The sequence below is a fragment of the Pteronotus mesoamericanus genome, unplaced genomic scaffold (assembly GCF_021234165.1).
Source record: "Pteronotus mesoamericanus isolate MK-2021 breed Mesoamerican mustached bat unplaced genomic scaffold, CSHL_Meso_final contig_66, whole genome shotgun sequence".
NCBI lineage: Eukaryota > Metazoa > Chordata > Mammalia > Chiroptera > Mormoopidae > Pteronotus > Pteronotus mesoamericanus.
In genome coordinates, this window is record NW_026555230.1 from 1 (window position 1) to 15,898 (window position 15,898).

The window sequence follows — 15,898 nt, forward strand, 5'->3', positions numbered from 1 at the left end:
TTTTATATCAGTAAATTTCTGGAACTTAAGTATTCATCAATAAGGAAATAAAGGCATTATAGTAGACAGACATCTCAGTTCTCTAAGTGATTTTCAAAGTATATTATTAAGTGAAAAAAGTACAGAAAAATGTGTATAATGCTATCCCAAAGGGCAGGGTATCTGTCAGCATGCCTCTTTCAGCATAGATGTGTGTTTTTATATTTGCATTTCTATTTAACGACGGAAACACCAAGGAAAAAAAGAGACATGATTACAAAACGGGGAAAGGAGAGACCAGAGTATACAACATAGAATGAAAGTTAGATTTTTCTTAAAGTAAGTATGTTACGGTTTTGGTTTTAGAATCATCAGATAACTTAGAATGATAAAGCAAAATTAACACGACAAACTTTAAAAAATTAAAAACGAAAATTATGCAAATGGGTTGGTGGTTCTGGGTCCAATCGATGGGTTAATTCTGCCGAACTTAACTCTTTCAAATGAGCTTAGAGCGTAGTGAGTTGAGTATATATCCCAAATGGGGACTATACGGATGAAAAGAACCACAATGCATCTTAAATATTAGTCAATCATTTGCGACTAATAATATTCCAATTGTTATTTTGAAGTACTATCTACACATGTAGATATAGTGAGGAAGAGCAGGGAATAAGTAAATATGTGAATGCCTTAAGCCATGGTGTTTGGTACAAAAGAAAATAGACAAAAATGAGCTAATCGGTCTTAAATTTGAATGGAAACAGCAGGACCTCACGAAATGGCAGCATAAACTCATTCAGGATGAACTCAAATATCGGTAATGAGTCTCAAAAAGTGTGTATTCTAGCTCCGCACACTGCAAAGGCCTTGAAGCAATGGACAAACATACCAGTTGCAATCAGTATCCCTAGTGGCCACATTATGGGCTCTAAAACAAACCAGAGCCCCTTGGAGAAATAACTGGTTCCAGATCCAGGGTGTAATCTGGACAAGATGTGTCCGGAATATCTTACAGTACCCCAAAGCTAGGATGTATGTTGAGGCTATGTCAAAAGGACTCAAGAGGCAGTGTGAAAGGGCTCACAAATGTAGCACCACGAGTGCTAAAGGAATAATAAACACAACGACTTGAATTGCCAATGCAGTAACACCCTTGAGTATATTAAATACTAAAAAATCCCCAAGTGGTCCTTGGTCACTTTAAGTAACTGAAACTGGGTCAGCAACCCAGCACTCTGAAAGGGAACGAAGAAGGCATTGATTCTGCGTTTCATGTATAAACCATGTTTCAGGAAAACCAAATAGCCCATAGTTATTCTTTATGGAAGACCACTTTTATCCAAGCGATAAATGTAGAAAAAATTATAAAGTTAGAAGAATCACCATTTGCAATGCCTAATGAATTAGCGAATCCAGGCAACAGCCCTCACTGGCTGGTAAATCTATCATGTGAAGGCTGATCTGTCCGGTGAACGTCTACTATGATTTTCTTGGGACAAGATCCGCTTTACATTAGTTGTGTTATCAGCATTACTGATACTACACCTCCCTGCGCCCCCTCTTCATTTGGAAAGAACGGAGAAGGCCAATAACACCTGAAACAGCTGCTCAATCTTCATAGCACAGTGAAGAAAAGAGACACAGAGACGTCTGTGCCTTCTGATGGACTGTGGATGCACGGAGAAGTATGAAGCCCCATCTATGGCATGCTATTGCCAAGGGGTCAAGCCTGAATTGATGCCGCCTCGGGCTCTATCAGCTCAGAGTCAACACCAGTGACAAGAACGTGTTAAGAAGCACAGCGGGGGTGCGGTCCGCCAGATCCAGGATTTCTGAAATTCAGAGACACGATGACCTGGTCTCTTCAACAAATAAATGGAAGGGAAAACGGGAGGATTGATATGCAGTTTTAAAAATATTTTTATAAAACATGTCAAAGAAACACAGTCTGGACATCTTTCTTGAATTCTGATTTGACTAAAGCTGATAGTGAAAAGACATTTAAAAGTACAGGATACGTATAGTGCAAAAATGAACTCTGCGTCTCTAATATGTGGGAATATGAAATGTGCTACCTCTCTCCTCCGTTGTTAAAGTAGCTTTTTCCCAGTAAATGGATTCTACCTTGCTTTAGTTTTCTCCTCTTTCTTTTAATGCATTTGTTTCAGGTGGGCTCTCAAAGGAAAGATGATGGAAAGAGCCCTCGTGCCGGCTTGGTACTTGGTTGAAGTGTCACCAGGCTCTTCTGAAGACACGAAGCTCACAAGAAGACATGGCACATTGTTGAGGAGGTTTGTCTTTAGCACTCAGTCCTGGTGCAGTCCTTTTCCCCAGTATCTGGCTAACTGTGGACCTACTGGTCTGACCCTCAATCTTGCAGGACCCTCCCACCTCCATCCATCCTCACACAGCTGCTTCTTCCATTTTCTCCCTCCTCCCTTCCCACATTCAGAACACACACACACACACACACACTTTCAGATGTGCCGATTTTATGTTAATCACCACTATGCCTGCACAATGGTGGTGTACGGATTGGTCTCTAAGCAGTTAAAATAAAACATCAAAAATATTGTCAGTAACTTAGAATAAGAATAAAGTTAACTAACTCCAAATCTATTCTGAGAGAATTTCATATCCATTAAATCACATGTTTCCAAATGAAGATTTTAAATGTTGTCTTACATAAAAAAAATGCCCGCCACCAAAGAGCGTAAGAATTAATCAAGCTTCTAGATGAACATACAATGAAATAGCCATATACTCACCGAAACTCAAACCTGAAATAATTTTGTGGTTAATTTATCTCTAAAGATAGGTGTGGAAATACTTAAACAATTAAGAAATTAAGTGTATGTATATGTTAATGAAACATTTTTAATCAACGCCAAGGAGAGGTGCCATTTAATAGTAAAACAACAGCATTTAAATGACATTTTGATGTCTTTGTGGAAATGACATACTCACAGACCCATGTCTCAGCACTGACATTTATGTCTTTTTCAGTTGTATTAATGCTATTAGCCAGTTTAATTCACTCAAGAGTGCAAAGTCAAGTTGTTGTTAATAACTTATATAAGGCACTAGAATAGATTTTCTTTTGAAGTCTTATTTTAATTGGAATTGGCCCTGTAACCTAATGAGAAAACAAAAGAATACACATTAAAGCAGATTCTGTATTCTTTATTATTTTTTTCCCATAAAGAAGAACAATGCAACATTCCATGCTTATGCTTTCTGCCTTTGGGGATCGATGCACAATTGCTGGGGCCAAAACCTAAAATTAGGCCGACTTATTGCGAAAGGTTAATTGACAGCGTTAGGGAGGAAAAGTCTCCCTTGCTACCAAAGGGTTGAAAGCTTGATACACATAACCGTGGAATTGCTGCTACCCACATAACTGCTTAGGATTCATTAACAGAAAAATGTTCTTGCACTTCACAGACAAGCTGATGGTGAACGAGATGTACCAATGTCAGCTAGAAACTTGTAAACCACTGTAATGTAGCTAACGTTATAGTTGTATCACATAACTTAGGTTCAAGTTCTTTCTTCATAATAGCAGGCATTGAAGAGACTTTCGAATGTTTGCCAGTTCTTGCTGTTGCTGTTTCAGGAAAGGAAATATTATTTAGGCAACGGTTGCATACATTTCAGCAAACGAAATCCCCCAGTGCTCACACCCCCACCGCTTAGTTCTTAATATTAAGTATACATTACTTACAACATCCACCACGATTTTGCTCTGCAATTTGGCCATTTCTTGTTTAAATTCTTTTGCCTCATTGGTAACAAGATGTTTCTCATTCTTCTCTAAGTACTCCACATCCTAAAACAAAAAGCCTACTTTAGTTACAAACCACCACTTTTCACCTCACGTTCTAAACGTGTATGTACAATTAAATTTCAAAACAATTCTTTTTTTTTAGATTCAAAGGTATTTATGTATTTATTTAGAGGGGCAGGGAGGGAGAAAGAGAGGGAGATACATCCATCGGTTGCCTCTCACACGCCCCCAACCGAGGGAGGGCCTGGCCTGCAACCCAGGCATGTGCCCTGACCGGAAATCAAACCGGCGACCTTTTGGTTCGCAGGCCGGCACTCAATCCACTGAGCCACACCAGCCAGGGCAGAACTCTCAATATTCACAGGATGCTCATTATTTATTCCAAATAAAAAATATTATAAGGAATGCATGCAGGTCAAAATATCCACTTAAGAGAAATCTTAAATTTCATAGTCACCATTGGAGAAGTGCAACGGTGGTACCCTTTATTGGAAACAACATGTTAACGAACAGGTAAAGTCAGGGTGGAGCAATGAAAGGAAAAAAAATGAGAAAAAGGCTGACAGTCCCGCATCATGAAATACCATAATTTAAAAACCCTCTAATAAGCTTTCTAAACACCAGGTAACGATGTTCTTGTAAGTGACTGATAATCAATATAACATGATTCCATTGGAGAGAATAAAGTGACCTGCAACAGGACCTCTGAAAGTTAGGAAAAAGAAACACGTTCTAAATCTTTCCTCTTCATCCAACTAGTAGTCATCTAGTGCATCCTATATAAAAAGTACTCTGTTAAGTGCTGTGGAGGAACCTAAAACTGAATACACTATCTCTTCCTTATTCCAGTGAGCATAAAAAAAAATGTGTAAATAAAAATAACACCAAAAACTAAAATTGTTCAGTGACAATTAAGGAAACACATCTTACTGTGACTGTGTAGTGAAATATAAGATTATTATTTAGTTGGCATAAGAATGAGATTTCAATAAGCAAAGGAAAGAAGGAGCTAGAAGTATTCTAGGGAAGCCCTGGCCGGCGTGGCTCAGCTGGTTGGAGCATTGTCGTGTAGACCGAAGGGTCATGGGTTTGATCCTCAGTCAGGGCACGTACCCAGGTTGCGGGTCCGATCCTCGTTCAAGGCGCCGACAAGAAGGCAACCAATCGATGTTCCCTTGTTCTCTCTCACATCGACGTTTCCTCCCCCGACCTGTCTGTCTCTTGTATCTCTCCCCGTCTCCCCCTTCCTGTCTCTTTGAAAGCAATGGGGAAAAATATGTCCTCAAGCGAGGACAGAGAAAAAATTCTTGGGGAGGAGCATAAGCAAAGGAAGTAATGGTGAGGTCGTTCAGAGAAAGCGTCTTACAGGGGTGGGAAGGAAAGAAAGAATGTAAGTGTGAAACTACAAAGGGACCCTTGTTATGGGGCAGACGTTGAATACCTGAGAATTTAAAATGGGAAGCTACTGACAGGTTTTCAGGATGGAAAGTATACGTTTTGGAAGATGATGCTGCAGAACTGCGAGGAATGGAATGGAGAAGAGAGAAATCAGATAAGAACTCAGTGGTACAACCTCGGGATGGTGAAGTCCTGAACTAGGGCAGCAGCGGTGGGAATTTAAAGAAAGAAATTAAAGTACAATTGCAGCGACGTCTTCTCAGGCAGCAGTGATAGCAGCCACTCCTGGAGTTTCACTATGCCGCCCAAGGATGACAAGAAGAAGAAAAATGCTGGGAAGTCGGCCAAGAAAGACAAGGACCCAGTGAACAAATCTGGGCACGAGGCCGAAAAGAAAAAGTGGTCCAAAGGCAAAGTTCGGGACAAGCTCGATAACCTAGCCTTGTTTGACAGGGCAACATATGACAAACTCTGTAAGGAACTTCCCAGCTACAAGCTTGTAACCCCAGCTGTTGTCTCTGAGCGACTGAAGATCCGCGGTTCCATGGCCAGGGCAGCCCTTCGGGGGCTCCTTAGTAAAGACTTATTCAACTAGTTTCAAAGCACAGAGCTCAAGTGATTTATACCAGAGAGAGCAAGGGTGGGGATGCCCCAGCTGTTGGAGAAGAATGTGTGAACAACAGGTCCTATCAGCTGTACATTTTGGAAATAAAACTTCATTTAATTGGTTAAAAAAAAAGTACAATTGCAAAAGTAAAAATTGCAGGGCCTAGTAATAACTGGATGGGAAGGATGAGGGGCCCTGGAGGAATCAAAGACAATACTAAAGTTCCTACTCCGAGCACTGACACTTAGTAATAAACTTTAGAAGAAATCTTCCTTAGCACTTTGTCGAATCTTCACAGCAATTAATAACTGGTTCCCAGGGAGCATTAGAGCAGCATGTTGTCTACTTGGAAACACCTGTAAGATGGCTATTCCCTATAAATAATTCTAAAGGGTTAAAAGAATATTTATTTTAAAACTCCTTTACTACTCAAACCATCTCAATTAGTTTAGAAGACTGACATAGTAACATATATTTGAACAAGAGTAATAAAAAGAACATCCTGCCCCGGCTGGGGTGGCTCAGGGGATTGATCACTGGCCTGCAAACCAAAGGGTCGCTGGTTTGACTCCCAGTCAGGGCATGTGCCTGGGTTGCGGGGGGTGAGGGGGCGAGCGAGAGGCAACCACGCATTGACGTTTCTCTCCCTCTCTTTCTCCCTCCCTTCCCCTCTGTCTAAAAATGAATAAATAAAATCTTTTTAAAAAAGAACATCCCATCCAAAAAAGAAGGGGATATATCCGGGATTCTATCACCTCCTAAAGAACTATGTATCTGTATGACGCAGAGGATAACGTCACGAGGACAATCTGCTCTTGTGAGAATGGGACAGTACGTGATTCTCAATTCCTAAACTTCTTGCCCTCCTGAGGCTTTTTCATACTGTCATGCATCCGGGCCTTCTCCTGTGATTGTAAGTTTGCACGTAAAGCCATTTTTAGTCACTATAGGAATTCTAACAGCAAATGTGCCATAAGACGCTCACATAATGTATCTGAAAACAAAAGAGGTATTCAATAATTACAGTTGCTACTTCCCATTTTACAGAAACCGGTGAGACAGAGGAAGTGAAACGCCTTGGAACCTAATCATAGAGTTTTTATGATCCACAATATAGTCATTGCTAGTCTCCTGAAAACCGATCGTTGAATACAAAATTATGATTAAAGCATCACTCTAAGTCACAATGTGTCTATTTCTGGGCAATACTCCCATTTTATCACTTCTTGTTTAATAACACCACAACCCTCTTAATAAATCCTACAGACAAAAATAAATTTAGCACTTACGTTAAACTGAGAACAGTAAGTTGAAATGGAAAATAGCTAAGAATTTAAAATGCATAACCAAAATACTGTTCCCATAAATTGTGAAACAGTTTAACTTCTATTTCAAAATAGACATTATGTTTTATAAGAATGTATTGTGTTACCAAATACAACAGACCTTTAAGAACTGGTCATATACATTTTTAATTTTTTTCAGTCTCTGGCTCTGAGCAGTTCTAGCTTGTTGAAAAAGCCTTCGTTGCTTGTGGAACAAAATCTACAAGTAGAAACGAAAAAAAAGCTGACATAAAGTGTGGTTAATGTGGTAAAATCTAGCAAAACATAACTCTGCATTTAGTTAAAAGGATTATTTTTTAAGTCAGCATTTTTAACAGTGTCCGTGTTAAGTTTCATAACAAAGTTCAGACACCTGTGCTCACCAGTAAGCTACATAAAACACAATAATAGTATACATCAGTCCTTGAGAAGAAAAGTTCCATTCTCGCCCATGTTCAAAACACACGTCTTACCAGGCAGCATACAGAGTTACGAAATACAATAATTCCTGGTACTTTCAAAGTCCACATATGGGCCTTACAATCAACTCTTTAGCAACAATAAGTGAAAACTAGGCAACAATCTTACTTAGTAATTAGGCGGAAAGAATTCTTTCCTAACCGTATGCAAAGCATGTAATAATTATTGGTCATTCAACATCCATACAGATGACTTTCCCAATAATGCAGACCTTTGAGTTCTTCGACCTAACCTCCGGAAACAATTTTGTCTTCTTCCCTAGTTTAGCCATTTACTGACATGTTTGTAGCCTAGACTCTGTCATCCCCAACAACTCTAGTACCTATATAATATGAAGGAGTTCCCTTCAGTTCCCTATAGAGGAACTGTGTGTCAGGTCTTGTCCGGAAAACTTTTAAGTGAACTTACTATATATAGGACCTTATTTATCCTCAAAACAAACCTATGATGTAGGTACTCTTATTATGCCCCTTCATAGATGAGGACACCGAGGCACGGAGATACATAATCTGCCCGTGGCTCCACAGCTAGTAATTAGTCAATCAGAATTGGATCCCAAACGCTACGGTTCCACGGCCCGGGGTCTTGACCACTGTGTGCTATCTGCTTTTTCTCTATCTTCCCCAACATTCGTCCTCTACCTCCCTATGTTTCTTGCTCATTCCCTTTCAATACTACAGCTAAGTAGCTGTCAAGACCTAATACCAATGGAATCGAACACTTTTCATTGCCTCCTATTGCCTTCCCCCATGTCTTCACTTTCCTCCTTCCCAGCTAAATTCCATGGTCGATCGTAATACCTGCACCCTTGCATATGTTCCTTGTCCCTTCTCGCTCTGTCTGTGCGCGTGTATAAACCCCACCCTGAAAGATCCAACCCTCCAGCTGCTCTGCCACAGCACTGCATACTAGTCTCATGATGGACTCATAATCACTATGACACTAACCTGAGCTGGGCCCACCATGATGCCTGGCGATGATATTTCCCAAGTCCATTCACTGGCCCCCTCCCAGGAAACATTTCCACTGCTTGTCCCCTGCCCTCAAAAAGCAACACTCCCTCCACTATCTTTTCCTCCTCGATATGCTCAGGTGAGTCCATTGAGAGTGGCCCATGCCCTGACCACGGCAACTGGTTCAGGAATGAGCAGATGATCCAAACTGGGTGAGTGATACTCCTCCAGAGGCCTTTCCTGCCAAAGATGACTGACAAAGATTGTCTCAGGCCACTGGGGCTACTAACCTGCTGGTGGAGTCTAGATTCTGACCCCATGGGGAGAGCCTAAGAGGAGCTGGAGACAGAGCCCACATGACACTGCCTGAGCAACCTTTTCCCAGCCACATCCAGATGTACCTGGAGCTACACTCACCTGGACTTCTTGAGACAAACCAGGACATTTATCTTCTGCACTTTGGAAAATTTCTGTTACTTGGAACTGCAAGACTCTCAACCGAGAGAGGAAATAAAGACCAAGGCCTTTTGTGAGCATGGGGGATGCCTGCACTTCTCTGATTTTCTGTGACCAGGGCCCAACCACATAGCCAGCAATGGGAACGGGACCCTGGCTCAAGCCTATGAGTCCTAAGACATGGCCAGGCTCTCTATTGCTGCTCGAGACTTGTTAACGACAAACTAATTATAAAGCTAAGCCTGATACCAACAATCAGTTTTTCTTCTTCTTGCTTGGTTTTCTGCACATCTCTATTCCACTCCCAAAACAAAGTCAGAAACTGCTGGCAATATTCGCGATAGAACTTCCGCCTGAAAAACATAATAAGGAGCGCTGTCATACTTCATATCGCTAAGAAAAAAGTAAACGCGTTCAAAACAAAATTGATTTGACAAAAATTATACCACAGAGGGACAAGGGAATAGGAGGAGCTGAAATCTTCTGAGAGAGAACAGAGAAATGGAATGCACGATTTACTGTCATTCCAAGATTATTTGTCCCTAACTGGCTAAGAGGGAAGCTATGTCACACGCCTTAGTTCTTGAAAACTAAGGAAGATTTATTTGTTTTACAAATCTTCCAGGAAACTGCATTGTATCTACAAGGGGTTTTGACAGTTTTTTCTTACTAAAAAACAGAGAGGTTGCGCTATGATAAATAGAATCATTGGAGGTGTAATATCCACTTATCATATAACATTTCCAAACCGGAACATTGCACTTTTTACCCACTTTGGCACAATAAAGATTTTGTACACATGAAGAATAAACCCACTTCAGGTGAATTATTTGCAATAGAAGGTTAACTTCATTCTACTTCAGTGAACATAGTTAAGTAGCAAATCTTCTATCTTTTATTTATCTTTTTATTCATTTATCGTTTATCTTTTATTCAGTTAGCATATTCCTAGAAAGAATATATACATATATATATATATATATTCATACATGCATGTATATCTATATATTCTTTTTCTTTAATACCAAAAAGATGCGATTGTAATGTGAAAGGGGAAAAAGGTCACCTTGTTTTAAAAAAGATTTTATTTATTTATTTTTAGAGGGAGGGGGAGGGAGGGAGAAAGAGAGGGAGAGAAACACTGATCGGTTGCGCCTCGTACATGCCCCGACCGGGGACCAAACCCGCAACCCAGGCACGTGCCCTGGCCAGAAATCGAACTGGCGACCTTCCGGTTTGCGGGACCACACCCAACCGATAGAGCCACACCAGTCAGGGTGGGAAAAAGGTCATCTTTATTGACCTCTAGATAATACACCTTGAATTCAATTAAGGTGTGTGTTTAGAGGCATAATGGATTTTTTTTTTTTTTGCTTTGAGAAAAAATTGAGCCAAATATATTTTTCAACGACTTCGATGAGTAGAAAATAATAGTATTAAGTAATTTGTACCCACGAATACCAAGAAATGATACAAAGTTTCTGCCTCTGAGAAACCAACATCCTTACCTTTGCTCTTGTCGTTTCTTTGCGGCATTCCCAATTTTCTCGTTAATGACTTTGAGGGCAGCATTGGTTTCTGTTACGAATCTTTTTCTCTTTGTACGAAGAACCTTTCTCATGTCTCCTACATTAAACATATACATATGTATGTGTAATGTCGGAATGACATATATAACAGGTGTAACTGATATCTGACAGGACAATTTTAAACTTTCATGTTTATGGTTCTGATCACACGTCGCTATCATGCTAGCAAAAGTGTCTCTAGCTCTCCACTTCAGAGTGTATTAATGTAAAGAGAGCAAAAAAGACTTGTTCCACAGGCTTCCATTTAAACTTCTGCACGATGTATCACTTACTCTGCCACACCAAGTGGAGTAGAAATTATTTCATGTAAATTCTTCCAAAATCACACAGCCCATCAAATGCACCCGTGTCAAAAATAAAAGCATCACTCTTACCTCACCGTTGGTAGCACCATTCTCTCCACATCCACAATAAAGAGGGAAACTAAGGAAATCTATGAAGCCAAATCACACTAAATACTTATTGTACCTAAGAACAAGGCATTAAATGACAGTCTTGCAGACCACTGATGAACGTTTCCCATTGTAAATGGTATACGATTTGAAACAACTTACTTTCAGTACACTATCTCCTCAATCATACCTTTAAATCTTTCCAGCATATTCCGTAATCCAGTCCTGTAAAGGAATTACATGAAGCTTTAATGATGGGTACCTAAAATGCCATGCTTGTTTTGGAGGTAAAAATGCCATGTTTTTGTGGCATTCCCAATTTTCTCGTTAATGATTTTGAGGGCAGCATTGGTTTCTGTTACGAATCCTTTTCTCTTTGTACTAAGAACCTTTCTCATGTCTCCTACATCAAACACACACACACACACACGTACGTACACGCACACACGCACATGGAATGTTGAAATTATTTTTTCCTGCTCGGTCAAGACAGTATGCGCAACAAGATTATTTGCTTCCTTTTTCGTGCGGTGCAAACTTTCCGTTACTCGTACCCCCATTCTAAATTGTATCTCCGTGCAACCTTTTGTTAGGGTGCAGAAAGGCCCAAGGAGCAAAAGTCTCTATTTATCAAAGCGTATAAAATGGGTCTCAGAGACAGTCTTTTATTTCCTCCTGGGGAAACAGTTAAAAAGGCTAATTCTTGATAAATTTATAACAGATCGTCCAACTCAAAGGACACACTTAGATGGACCTTGTTAGATCTTGCTATATAAAACACAGAAAAATCACTCCATTTAAAAAGCCTCCAAGTGTCTCCAAAAGGCCAGGCCAAGTGTTTTACACACAATACTTACTACCTGAGCCGACCCTTTGTTTTCCTATCAGGCAAGCAAAAATGTCTGTATACACATTACCCCATTTCTCTCTCAGAGAATCCTAGATCAGGACCGCCTTCTCCACAGATGTCAATTACTTCACCGTCTTCTGCATCGAAATAAAAAATGGGAAAAATTATTAAATGAATTTAATAACTTCTTTGGGTAAATTGTTCACGGAGAAATCTCCTCACTGTGGAGTGTTTTAGGCTTTTTGCCAGCAGAAGTTTTTAAGGCAGGCCTATGAAAGCAATCATGTGCGTGCAAGTTAGATGGAATCGGTCAGGGACCAGGACCGTGCTATGAAGACGCTGTTGCAAGCCTTTCAGGGTTAATGTCAGAGCCAACCCTGTAGCACACATCAGCTGTTTTGGACAGGAGGAGCTGCTGTGTCAGCTTCTGTCATCCCACTTGGAAGTATGAGGTTCAAGTGGGCAACCTCCAGGACATGAAACTGCCTTCCACACACGTGGATTTTACTGATTACAACGTCGAGGACTCAGAAGCAGGGACACAGTCCCGGCCCCCTGCCCTGCACCTGCACAGGATTCAGAGAGACGGTACCTTTGGGAACCTCCTTCGACTCTCCTCTTCCGAGTCTCCCAGAGTCATAGGCCACCCTAGCCTGATCCTCCAGCAGGGCCTTCAGCTCTCTCCTCAGGCTGCTCCTCTCAGATGGTGCCATCCCGGCGTCTTGCGATAGTCACAGCTCTCCTGCCCCGTGTGAGCGCCAACGCACTTGGAAGGAACAAGGACACGGTCAGTGCGCGATGCTGGGCAAGGGACCTCTGCGCAGACCAGAGTGTGCGTGTGTCGGCGTGCCTCTTGTCCGACCAGGAGGGGCCAGAGCAGACGGGGACACCCGACCCTCCCCACCCAGGGCTGAGATGGAGGGCTGGCACGTGCCCCGGGATGTCAGCCCCCTCTGCCAGACTCTTGCCTCTACGCTGGGACAGCGGCCATCCCTGCCCCTCGGTCCCCACGGGGCAAAGTGCTGGAGGGCTGGCACGTGCCCCGGGACAGCTGATGTCAGCCCCCTCTGCCAGACTCTTGCCCCTACGCTGGGACAGCGGCCATCCTTGCCCCTCGGTCCCCACGGGGCAAAGTGCTGGAGGGCTGGCACGTGCCCCGGGACAGCTGATGTCAGCCCCCTCTGCCAGACTCTTGCCCCTACGCTGGGACAGCGGCCATCCTTGCCCCTCGGTCCCCACGGAGCAAAGCGCTGGTTGAGAGGCTCGACCGGGGGCATGACAAAAGTGTCCCTCCCTATGGACAGAGAATAAGCCTTTCCGCGCCTGTCCTGGAGCAGCCACTTGCCGTGGGAAGCCCGCCTTCTGAACCCCAGGACGACCTCAGAGGACACAACTCTCCTGCCAGGCAGCGGGCCGGGGGCGGGGCGGCGGGGCAGGGCGGGGGACGGATTCGGATTCCCACGGCCCCTGTGCACACGCTGGGACCCTCCCAGGACTTGGGGATCCTCACACCTGTTCCCCGCCCTGCCGACCCTGCCCGCAGGGGTCTCTCCTGTTCTGTCCTGCCGGGCCCCAGGGGACCCGCGGGAACATCACCCATCGCCCGGCGCCTAGCTTCTGGCCCCCAGGGGAACGTCACGTCAGAGGTTCGCCTCATCGCCCCAGCCCAGGCCTCTGCCGTCCCCCGGAAGATCCCCTCAGAGGTTAGCCCTTCCGTCAGGGCCTCGGCCTCCTGCCTACGACCCCCGCCCCCAAACACCACCTCAAAGGTTAGCCTCATCGCCCGGCCCCCCCCCCCCTCCCCCCCATACCCTGTTCCCTCCGTGTCTGAGAAGAAGCAGGGGATCACGGAGGGTCACCGGGCCCGACTCCCCCACACGCCGGCCCGTCCCGAGGGTCCCTCCGTGACACCCCCACCCACGCCCGAGGTCCCTCTGTCTCTCTGTCCCCCCTCTCCGTGCACACCGTCACCGCCACACCACGGAACTCCCCGAAGCTCCTCTCAGTGCTTCTGGAGAGCGAGCAGCCTGCGCGGGAGTGTCACTGATTGGCTGGCCGAGTGCGCATGCGGGAGGTGGGGCCTCCACCGGGACACGCCCCCCGGAAGGGACTGCCCTCTGGCTGCTGCAGCCAGGGCTGGGGACCCAGGGCTCGGGCTTTCCAGTGCCTCCAGTCAAGGACACGCCACGGGTCTTTTTCCTTGGCAAATCGCGAAGGGATATGGCAGTGTAGAACAACTGCTCAAGCCTCCACCTTCCTGATGCGGGAGAATTTACCAATGCCTAGTCAATCTCCTCCTGGTCTCCTTGCCACCCACCCACCTTCTCCTTGCAGAGGAATAGCCCGCCGCCTGAGCGTTCTGTGTAAACCACCCCCTTCCTTTTGCCAGGTGTTAAAAAATAAAGAACGCCTATGTGTCCTTAAACATCGTTGCTGACTGTTGTGTCTGGGTCTCACGATAAATTGTATCGCACTATGCGTGGTATTCTGCCACCTCCTCTTTTACCCAACACTGTGTCACCGAAAGTGTTTACATTATGATTATGACATGTAGCCATCCTGCTATCTCAGTTCATTTATCCGTTTTCTTGTCCGTGGACATCTCGACCCAGACTTTCCACTTTACAGCCTTTACAAGCAGTGATGCTAGGAATATGCTCATGTCTGTCACACGCGCTAAATGCTTTGCAGAGCTTCAAGGAGGGAAGATTGCTGGCTCATAGGCTAGGAGGTGCTTCCTGCTGATGACCCCACCCACAGTTTGAGTTCTGATTGGACCATATGCCCACCCATACAAGGGATAATCAGATTTCTTAACGTTTCCATTTTAGTGAGTGTTAAATTACGTTTGGGCGGGGTCTTCCTTTGCGCTTCTCCAATCACTGATAAGGTAGGTCTTTTGAAAAGAGTCCTTGTCAGCCATTTCAATCTGCTTTTCCGTTACATTATCTATGCGGGTGTCCATGACTTTTTTTCAATTGCATAAGGATGAGTTTCTTGCAGTTTGGTGGAAGCACTTCGTGCACCCCAGATAGCAATCATTACGGCGGTGGTTGCATTTAACGGTAATCAAATATAAACCATGCAAATTTTACCATTTTTAGGTGTACAGTTCAGTCAGTACCATCGAGTGCATCCTCGTTGTTGTACAACCATCACCACCATCCACCTTTGGAAATGTTTCATCTTTCCGAACTGAGACTCAGTACTCATTAGGCACTTATTCCCTGTTCCCTCCTCCTCCCAACCCCTGGCAACCCAGCATTTCACTCTCGGTCCCTATGAATTTGACAACTTCTGGGTACCTCATACATTCACTATTTGTGCTCTTGTGACTAGCAAAATGAATCTTGCGGCACGTGTCAGAATTTCGTTCCATTTTAAGGGCAAATAATAATCCGTAAGAATGAAACATCGCCATTTGTGACAATATGGACGGACCGAGAGGGTATTATGCTAGGTGACAAAAGTCAGAGAACGACAAAGACCATACGATTTCACTTATATATGGGATCTAAAGAACAAAGTAAATGAACAAACAAGACAGAAACAGACTCGTAGACGCAGAGAACAAACTGATGGTTGCCAGATGGGAAGGCGGTTGGGAGGCTGGGAGAGGAAGGTGAAGGGATTAAGAGGTACAGATTGGTGAGTACAAAAGAGTCACGGAGATGTAAAGTACAACATAGGGAATATAGTGAATAATATTATACTAACCATGTATGGTGCGAGGTGGGTGTTAGAATTATCGGGGGAGATTTCCTGGTAAATTATATGTGTCTAATCACTATGCTGTACACCTGAAACTAATATGAAATAATGTTGAATGTCAACTGTAGTTTAAAAAGGATCCATTGTAAGTATATGCCAGTTTGTTTGTTTGTTTTTTCTGTTCCTTTGTTGACGGACACTTAGACTGCTCCCACCCTCTTTCTATTGTGAATAATGTTGTGTGACTATGGGTGCGCGAATGCCTGTTTGACTCCCCTTTCACTTATTTTGGGTATATACCCAAAAGTGGAGTCGCTGGGTCATAGGTTAACTGTCTTTTTAATTTTGGGGGTAACTGCATGCTGCTT

The 15,898-nt window shown here is 43.6% G+C and overlaps 1 protein-coding gene and 1 pseudogene across 1 annotated transcript; one reads left to right on the forward strand and one right to left on the reverse strand.

Annotated features, from left to right (window-relative positions):
- Window positions 1-3,535: 3,535 nt before the first annotated feature.
- Window positions 3,536-13,599, reverse strand: LOC129077410 (synaptonemal complex protein 3-like). The gene is given in 9 exon segments (XM_054581811.1): window positions 3,536-3,589; window positions 3,707-3,811; window positions 7,221-7,319; window positions 9,242-9,341; window positions 10,497-10,614; window positions 11,160-11,194; window positions 11,887-11,956; window positions 12,412-12,585; window positions 13,416-13,599. Coding segments are annotated over 9 exon segments (939 nt in total).
- On the forward strand, window positions 5,466-6,831 carry LOC129077396 (40S ribosomal protein S25-like; annotated as a pseudogene).
- Window positions 13,600-15,898: the final 2,299 nt, after the last annotated feature.